This window comes from Filicampus tigris, chromosome 2 (genome assembly GCF_054856515.1).
Source record: "Filicampus tigris isolate MCC_2025a chromosome 2, RoL_Ftig_1.0, whole genome shotgun sequence".
NCBI lineage: Eukaryota > Metazoa > Chordata > Actinopteri > Syngnathiformes > Syngnathidae > Filicampus > Filicampus tigris.
This window is the reverse complement of record NC_141218.1, coordinates 15735132-15745054: the sequence shown is the minus strand read 5'-3', so window position 1 is coordinate 15745054 and position 9923 is coordinate 15735132. Positions and strand designations below refer to the sequence as shown.

General features: G+C 40.0%; 3 protein-coding genes across 5 annotated transcripts; all 3 read left to right on the top strand.

The window, feature by feature from the left end:
• On the top strand, positions 1-2894 carry sowahab (sosondowah ankyrin repeat domain family member Ab). The gene has a single exon (XM_086022524.1). The coding sequence runs from the start codon at positions 108-110 to the stop codon at positions 1236-1238; it is 1131 nt and encodes a 376-aa protein (XP_085878650.1). The 5' UTR covers positions 1-107; the 3' UTR covers positions 1239-2894.
• A 1196-nt stretch (positions 2895-4090) lies between these two features.
• On the top strand, positions 4091-7275 carry gdf9 (growth differentiation factor 9). Its single transcript, XM_086024406.1, has 2 exons — positions 4091-4597; positions 5607-7275. Exons 1-2 carry the CDS (start codon positions 4234-4236, stop codon positions 6503-6505), a joined length of 1263 nt encoding a protein of 420 aa, XP_085880532.1. The 5' UTR covers positions 4091-4233; the 3' UTR covers positions 6506-7275.
• Positions 7276-8051: 776 nt separating this feature from the next.
• uqcrq (ubiquinol-cytochrome c reductase, complex III subunit VII) lies at positions 8052-9923 on the top strand. Of its 3 annotated transcripts, none has more exons than XM_086022670.1 (3): positions 8052-8187; positions 8671-8858; positions 9746-9923. In XM_086022670.1, the coding sequence occupies exons 2-3, from the start codon at positions 8705-8707 to the stop codon at positions 9838-9840; spliced, it is 249 nt and encodes an 82-aa protein (XP_085878796.1). In that variant the 5' UTR covers positions 8052-8187; positions 8671-8704; the 3' UTR covers positions 9841-9923. The 3 variants fall into 3 exon arrangements, with proteins under 3 accessions (XP_085878796.1, XP_085878806.1, XP_085878814.1); XM_086022680.1 differs by lacking the exon at positions 8052-8187 and adding an exon at positions 8203-8291; XM_086022688.1 differs by lacking the exon at positions 8052-8187 and adding an exon at positions 8550-8573.

The following is a 9923-nucleotide window of genomic DNA, read 5'->3' as shown; positions in this document are numbered from 1 at the left end:
CGCGCCGGAAGCGGCAGGTTGTTGGAGCACACACAAACCAGGAGGAGATAATCCCATCTTGCACTGAGCCTTTATTTCTCCTCGGATCCCCATCGGACTACAACGCGATGTCTTTGACCCAAGAATCAGTTTTGTCTTTTTTACTGGAGCGAGGCGGCAAAGTGAGGAATGCCGAGCTACTCGGCCATTTCGGCGCTCTCATCCACGGCGGCTCGCCCGCCGAAAAGCAACACAATAGGGAGCTGTTCAAGAAGTTGGTCAACAGCGTGGCCGTGGTTCGTCAGACGGACGGAGTGAAGTTCGTGGCGGTCAAGAAGCGCTACCAGGACTTTGTGAAAGATGTGCTGCACGAGACTTTGTCATATTCTTACTCGACTTTGCAAATCAGTCATTCGGACGTGGAGAACAATAACAATGCGTGCTACCCGTCGCACATGAACTTGCAAAGAAGTAAGTCAGATACAACTCTCAAAGTACTGAACATTTCTACAAATCAAGTAGGCAGCAGATCATCAGGAGCTGTGTTTGCCGTCGTAGCAGTCGCGTCTCCTCCTCCTAAAGCGAAACCACAATCTACATCACAACCTCATCTTCCAGTATGCAATGAAGACAAAGTGCAGCAAAGTTTGGAAAACTGTCGCAGCGATGACCCGAGCAAGAGGCAGGCCGACGAAGCCGAGTACTGTGGGTCGTCGGTACCCCTTGACCCCCTGGCCCACGAGTGGCTGGTGAAGTGCGCCGCCGGGCTGTGGGGGCACGTCCACGCTATGCTCCTGCAGGACGCCCACCTGGCCCAGAAGAAGGACTTCATGTCAGGCTTCACGGCGCTGCACTGGGCCGCCAAGGACGGCAACAGTGAGATGGTCCACAAGCTGATGGACATCGCCCGGAGGAGAGGGATGCATGTTAACGTCAACGGCAAAACCCACGGGGGCTACACGCCTCTACACATCGCCGCCATACACGGCCACATGGAAGTCATGCTTTTACTGGTGCAGCATTATGGAGCCAGCGTCGATGAGAGGGACAACAACGGCAAGAAGGCCCGCCACTACCTGGGTGAGGGTGTGTCAGAGGAGGTCAGAGCCCTCGTGGGAGGTTTGCAGCTGTCTAAATACTGGGACAAGACAGATGACGAGGATTACCGGGAGCAGCCGAAAGGTCTCAATACTATCAGTAAGCTGTTCCATCCTAATAGGAAGCAGAAACATTCAACAAGAATCACGCACGACTTGTGAGACTCATCAGTTGTTGCTTATCTTGTGTCTGTTATGTACCCTATCCAGAAATTGGATGCGGTTCATCTGTTGTTTTTAGAAAAAATACTCAGAGCCAAGGCTGGACTAAACTAAACCGAACCGAACTAGCATTTTTGGCTTGAACCAACCCACGCGTACATGTACGCAGGCTCACAAACATCTCTGTAACTGAGATGTCATTTTTTTCATACAATCCACAGTCAAGGTTTTATGAAATAAAATGTACACAATATCCAGAACCTTGCTCTATACACTACCCAGCGAATGAGTTGGGAAAACAACCCAGCATTTTTTTAGTGTGTTGTGCAATATTTGTCCACTTTAGTAGGACAAATGTAGTATATTCATGAGTGCACTAGTTTACAACTTTGGGCTACTACATGAAGTACTACATTATAAAATGTACATAGCTGACTTTAAGCACTTCACTAGCACTTCACTAGTTGTGTGCAGATGTGATTAGTGAACGGTTCAGACTCACTTGTAACATAGTAGTACTACTACCAGTATGCTAAACTGTCCTTCTAGTGAGGACAAAGACATACTAATACATGGACGTTAAATTGGTTATCAAGGCTATCGAATGAATGAATAAAAAGAAAACAGTTTGAACATTTATTCAAAGCCCAATACATTTTATTCATAATGAAGCACACCAGTGGGATATAGAGTACAGTACTGTAAATTTGCTAACGGCTTGCCATTGTCGTTTCGGCATTTATTTCAGATCCTACTAGTGCACCAAAATATCTTACTAGTGTGGATAAAGAACATACTTGTACATTGACCTTAAAGTGGACGTCAAACCAGACATATTTTTTTCAAGAATATGTTCTATGCAAGCCCACTAGTGAAACTAGGCATTCTGATAAATATAAGGCAAATACTTTAAGTTGGATATAAAGTACCTTGAATAAATGCTCAAATGGCTTTCTGCATCTCAGCACAGAACAAACGGCCCAATCCTTTGACAAATTAAAATGTTGAATAGGAACTATTATTTCCCCACTGAGTAGCTGGACAATTGTGCTTTTATCCAGTTGGCTCATTTGAATGCAAGACAAAACCCATGTTCTGTGGTTTATTGTGGTTCTCCAACTACGCATTTGTCGTCACACTTTAGATCCCTTAAAGGTGATTAACTTAAATTACAAATGTGATATTCAGCACTTGTGGCAAGCTCTTACTATAACTTCCTTGTGTTTATGGAACGTGTGCATTTATGATTTTATTCTGACCATACCTCTTTCCTATCTACATGTTGAGTGAATATGAAAGTTCTGTGACATTTTATGATGTTTTCATCATGGAAGTGAAATCCTTTGAAAAGGCATTTGCATTTTGAGGGGATTTGTATGGGGTTGGTTATGCAGATCAGTTCATTTTCTTCGTGGACATGCGGTTGTCATGGTTACGGGAGCATGGGCCCCATTCTCTGGCAGAGGAGTAAAGGGTGGAGCCTCCAGAGCTCTTATTGGGTTATTGATTAGACACGAATGACATATTTTCATTGAAATTGGTCTCATTAATTTTTCAAGAACAGATCTTCAAGATGTTCCAGTCTTGTCACAGTTTTACTTGGAATTGTCCCAATACAAATGGATGATGTGTAAAAATAAAGTGTGGCAATCACAACCATCAAAAATGTCATTGGTCCTGTTCTCTGCAAAGTAGGGCTGCACAATACATGGCGATATTGGCCCATGCAATACGCATATCGCAAACACATGCAATCAATTTCATATATATATATATATATATATATATATATATATATATATATATATATATGCAATCAATTTCATATATATATATATATATATATATACGTATATATATATATACATATATATATATATATATACACATATACGTATATATATACATACATATACACATATGTATATATATATATATATATGTGTGTGTGTATGTATGTGTGTGTCTGAGTCTGTGCATGTGGCCCGGTGCCATTGGTTGTGGACCACTGGACTGGTTGCCAGCCAATCACAGGGCACATATAAACATTGGCTTGAACAAAAACCCATCAAATTGGTGAGATTTTCAGTACTTAATAGGGACTGGGTGCCACAAATATCCGTAAATCTGAGAATTTGAAATTGAGGAACCGTGAATATGCCAGAGTTCACTATACAGTCATCCCTCGCGAATAGCGGACCAAGCCCTACCATGAATAGAGAAAAATATATGCATAATTGATGCCCCCCGTAAAGGTTTTTTTGCCACAACATGGCAGAAAAACACCACTTTAGTCTCAATGAAGCTCTTCAACTTACTTCAACATTCTTCGTTTCTTGGCACCAAAATGCCACAAGATGGTGGCAAAACCATGACAGTGGACCCCCATATATTTTCGGCCGTTGCGGATTCACCAAACGTTGTGGGTTGTTAAAAAAATATATTTTTTCATATTTTTGGGGAGAATATGCAGGGGTTCGCTGTATTATGTAAAACAATAACATAACATAGTGTGTATGTTTGTTTGTCTCTGTGTGCCCTGCGATTGGCTGGCAACCAGTTCAGGGTGTACCCCACCTACTGCCCGAAGACAGCTGGGATAGGCTCCAGGACGCCCACGACCCTTGTAAGGATAAGCGGTTTGGATAATGGATGGATGGATGAATAACATAACATTGCATACGCGCTTTTAAAAAAATAATGCAAAAATGTAAAATGTTCACAAATTAATTTACCAAAATTTCTTGAAAACATTAATCGTAAAGTTTATTAAAGACAATTAAAGAACGAAAACCTAAAATAAAACTGCAGAAACGGCATTCAGGGCAGGCCTGCGGCCTTAAATGATGAAGTCATATGTGTGACGGTTGATTGGCAACACCTGCGCTTGTTGATCAGCGGCGCCACGTGCGCACAGTTGCAGCTTCGGTGCGGCGATTTTGCTTGGACTTTTCGGGCCGGTTCCCCCTGTTTATTTTGGACGCATAAAAAGCAAATGTTTACGTCAGTTGCCCTTTGTTGTTTTCGCGCTGTACTGCTTCTGCTGCTGGTCAGTAGCAGCCGCCCGCCGCCGGTTCGATGCTCCGTGGGCCGCACGGATTCCTGGAGCGACTTGAGCCAGTACGCCTATGGCACCATCTTCTCCCCGCTGCTCAAAGCTCTGTCCGAGCACGGAGGCTCCAAGTGGAATCCGGCCTCCGTGAAAAAGATCAAACCTGAGCACAAGTACGTCAAGTATTTGACGGACACAGCGTTCAAGAGAACGTCCAGAGCGCAGAGGAGTTTAGAAGGGAGCGCGCGCTACAACGTCGTCAGACTGATCAAGCCGCAGGAGCAATGTCTTGCCAAAAGCGATAAAGGTGAGCAGAACTGCGACATTCACCATGAAAGCAACCACAACCACAACACCAGCAGTCTAGTCGGAAAAAAATAGTAGCATTAATAAAAGTTAGGAGTTGTGGTGACAGAAGCGCAAGATACAGATATTTGTTCAGAAGTTGTCAGAAAAATAGTAAGGTACGTACCTGAAGAATCTCAAGACTTTATTGTTACTTGCCACCGCGATCTCGGATATGACAGTTTTACATGATAGCTGTGTGAAAAGGGGAAAGGTCAGTGAATTCAACAGAGAAAATCAAACTTCTTTCAAGTCCTTTTTTTCCAACTTTACTACCCGTTTAAGACACTTTTCAATATAAAATAAACTGGCAAATTCAGCCACAATAATAGGCCTTAAATTAAGTGTCTTTATTTAACCAGTGAAACAGCACAATTGTGCATGCAATCATAAAAACAAAAAAAATATGTTTACTAACTTAATTTTCAAATGTATTCATATAATATATGCCAAATACTGAAAACATTTTTACACTGGGTCATGATTGGGAAAAAATGCTGTTTTTAGCTTTTAGCCTATTTATTATAAATACGTTCAAATGTGTGCAAAAGAGTTTGCCAATCAAAATTTTTTACTGCACATTGGCAGTTCCACGCTTTCGTATGTATGAGTGTGGTGTGTAGCATACTTCTATTGAGGAAAAAAAAAAAAAAGAACCTCAAGTAAGTGAAGTCATAAATTGATTTATTTTTTTTCCTCAGCTCCCGCACATTTACAGTTGTTTGTTTTTTTTTATTTTGGACTTAAATTCTTTGAAGTGACTATTCTGACTTTTGTCAGAACTAAATGAAAGGTCTTTCTTTAACATTGCCTACTGGTATTGGTCTGAAAAAAAAAAAAGTGGTCTTGAATATCCCTAATTTTTCATAAACATTCAGCCCTATTTTAGAGTTGTAAATGTCTTAATATGATAGCAGCCCATGTCTATTGGACTCTAATACTAACCATATTTTAACACTATTTTCCTGCAGAGAGTTTCACCCTAGATCTTCCCTACAGTCTTGATCAAGTTAGAGAAAAAGAGCAGCTCACAAAGGCGACACTGCTGTACAGTTCAGCCCACATCAACTCTGTGTGCTTCCTGAGCATCAAGGAGCAGGAGCACTCAAACAAATGTCCGCTGTGTCCCGGCGTCCACCAAGCTCTAAACGTCACTTCTACCCCCGATGGCCCGAGAAGAGGGAACTGGGTGGAAGTTGACGTCACTCCACTGTTTCTGCCGCCTTCAAAATTCCCAAAGCACAGCGTCCAACTGCACGTCAACGTCATCTGCCCCGGGGAACGACAAACCGGGAATGCTGGGCACGAAGGACCTTTGGAGTTCACCGTGGGGTCCCCTCCACTGCTGCTTTACCTTCATGACGAAAGCAAAGCCTCACAGCAGACGTTGCCCCTCACTGCTGCAAACACGTTTCACAAACAGATGATTTTCAAAGCCCATCAAGTGCTTCGAGGCAAGAGGCGGCGAAGGAGGGCGTCCGCAAAGAGCAAACGAGGCGATAAAAGCCTGGACATCCACTTGCCAGAGCTTCTTCCAACCTCGGAATTCCCAACAAGTTACTGTGCCTTGTATGATTTCAGAGTGCGGTTTAGCCAGCTCAAACTGGATCACTGGATCGTTTTCCCACCCAAATATAACCCGAGGTACTGTCGAGGCATCTGCCCGCGGACAGTTGGCTTCATTTATGGTTCGCCCGTCCACACCATGGTACAAAACATCATATATGAGAAGCTCGACTCCTCTGTGCCGAGGCCGTCGTGCATTCCCTCTCATTACAGCCCCCTCAGCGTCATGATCTTTGAAGAGGATGGCTCGTACGTTTACAAGGAGTTTGAAGACATGGTGGCCACCAGGTGCACCTGCCGCTAAACCAACAAACAAACCCCTCATTCTCACCCGTTTTGAAAATGATAACGTAAACCTTCGGCGCACTTGTCAAATATAAGATGTTCTGACCAGGCTCTGTGATTTCATCAATAGTTAAAATCGTTGTGCATAGAAGATGTTTGTTCTGGAGCAGGTGTGTTTACTTCAACAATGTATTTTAACATTGGGAAAGTAAGTTGAGCAATGTTTATTTCTTTTTCGTTGATGCCTTATTAGAAAGGATGCAAATTCATCCAGTGTTTCACTGTTGCAAAAGGGTACTGGTATGAAACACTTGATGGAAAAAAATGTGGAGTACAGTATATAATTTTGTTTTTGTTTTTTTAACCTTAGTTTTTGTTAACTTATTTTGTGCAGGTGGTCTGTCGTTTTTGTTTAATTTAACACTGTAATAATTAATTCGCCCTGTTCTGGACCAAAAAGAAAAAAGATCAGTCACAAAATCTTATCAAACCTTTTACATGATGTTTTATTCCTGAGCATTACAGACAGCAGTCTTGAGTGGCGGGCTGTCTTCAAAATGTCCAGAATGAAAGCTTTCAAGGTGCCCGTGTGTATTTATTACTTCTGGTCACTAAGTGACTGCATACCTATGAATTTGTACTGGTTAAATGTGACTACATGCATGCCATGTGTATTTATGCAAACCATGTGAATTCACTGTGTCTCTGTGTTCAGCTTCTGGATATTCAAACCGATGAAAATGTTGACATTCTCTGAAGAGTTGGGAAATAAATAACAGCATGCATACAGTTGGTCTTTAGTTTTTGTGTAAATAAAGTATAGGGGATACCTTGCTCACACACAAAAAATATATATATATATATATATTATAATATATATATTCTATATATAAATCTATGGAAGCACATTCCTTTCACATTTTTTGTAATTTTGTTTTTCGTCCTTTTTTTTTAGTTTGTTTTTCAAAGCAATTTTCCCTTTTGAAATATGTTATGCTGTTTTTTTGGGGTGTTTTAGATTATCCCCCCCTTTTATTTTGACTACTCGTTTTTCAGGATTTTTTTTCTTAATCTAGTTTCAGAATATTAGAATTTATTTTCATATTTTATATATGTATTATAGGTATTTAAATTCCTCTACACACCCTGAGCCAATAACAATATAAACATTAATTTTGAGAGCTCATTAGTAAACAAGTCTTATTTTGATATGAGTTGAAGACACTGGGGGATTCAAGTTCAAGAAGTTCATTCTTTGAGTCAATTATATGGTCTTAGTTCGTCGGTTTTGCGCATGCTGAAGACTGCCCATTCCGTTATGCTAAATATAGCAATGACACTATATATATATATATATACACATATATATATATATATATATATATATATATATATATACACATATATATATATATATATATATATATATACACATATATATGTATATATATATATATATATATACATATATACATATATATATACATATATATATATATACATATATATATATATACACAGTGTATAAACTAAGAAAAAAAATGGCCATATTGTAAATCAATTCACTTCTGCAGTGATTTTTGAAGTCAGTCTATGGCCTCCAAGCCGTTAGATGGCAGTAAAGCATTACACATTGGGCTACGTCTGCATAAAGTCATGAAAGGAAGGACAGCATTTTAGCAAAAGACGAAGAGGAAAACGGTAAGTCTCAATGTCATCACACTAATACTACAGTTTTCTTGTATCTTTTCGACGGCAATCTATAATAACACTGATCGACGGATTAAAAAGGCCTTTCTCTGCCTGTGGGTCGCTTCCTTTAACGCCATTAGACGATATGGTTCAAGGTGTCATGCTTGTACTTTGGCCAGGCCACCGAGTCAAATGCTAAGACTTAGCTTATCGAGTTTGCGCTGTTGTTTCGCATTCAGCACTATCTGGATTGAGTGGTTAAAATAACGGGTTTAAAGTAACTAGTTTATGTATTTACACATATGTTGTTTGAGGGAACTAGCTCACGTTATGATGAACGTTTTAAACGTGAACTGCCAGGTATACTGATGAAATGTGGTGTTTGTGTAGTGCAGGTACAAACGTGTTATTTATAATCATTTAGTGTGGCTTGAATTTGCCTCGTTTAGGCGAATATATTTTATACTCCCTCCTTTCGTTTCTTCTTCACAGTTCGTCGACCCCTTTGGTTGGCATTCGGATCAACATGGGCCGCCACTTTGGAGACTTGGCCAAGATCAGGCATGTCATCACATACAGTCTGTCCCCCTTTGAGCAGAAGGCATTCCCCAACTATTTCTCCAAGGGAATTCCCAACGTGTGGAGAAGGTTCACATCGTCTTTCTTCAAAGTTGCCCCTCGTGAGTATCTGCCGTCTACACTTTTCATTATTTTTATCTTTGTCTTATATTATTATATCTCACTGAATATTTGAAAAACTAATCACATCAACAGTCAGACTAGGAGTCCTCTGTTAATGATGACCTTGACATGCATGAGCTTATACAAGGTGCACAAAGAACTAGTTAACAGTTACCAAATAGCCAAGTGTGCTTGTTTCACGGTTTTTGGCAACCAAAGTTCAATTTTACTGTAAAACCCACACACAGAATTTAAAAAAATGCGTAATTTAACACCAACATTTGTGATCAAACCACGTGACTTTGTCTAACAAAATTTAGCTACCTACAAAAAACGCCATTGACAAGTTTACTGAAAGTAGTATAGATGTATTTGTAAAGCATCGAACAACACTAAACAGCAACACATACAAACAGGAATATATTCTCTCTACTGTGTTACAATGATGTTGATAGCTGGAGCTTTAAGTCATGGGGACCTTCTGTGCCTCTTCTTTCATCTATTTTCTAACTCTAAATATAGGTTTACCTGTAAAGTATAAAGAGCCATAAAAACCCATAAACGATTAATAATCTGCAATACAGCGATGTGAATGCTGAACAGCAATCTAGCAGGTGTTCACTGTACCCTGTCATGTATATATTTGACAGGAAAAAATTAACTGCAGGACTTTCTTATTTATTGTACATTTTCTACTGTTCATGTTGTATTTTGAAGTGTAGTCTTATTACATAATTTCATGAATCAAGTAAATGTTTGTAAGACAAATTGTTGTTTTACATTGAATTTGTATTGACTTCGCTGTGACAAAATAGAACTTGCATTTTTTTTGGTTTTAGTTGCAGACTGACACAAAAACTGAACTAATAATGCATATCAATTGCAGCAATGGCCATCATGTACCTGACCTACACGTGGGGCAACAGTGCTCACAAGCAAAGCAAGAGGAAGAATCCAGCTGACTACGAGAACGAAGAATAAACTTTCACCAGTTCCAAGACTTATTCTGTTGTTAAATGCTGCTTCTGTATCACCAATAAAGATGAAAAAATATTTATGTGGAA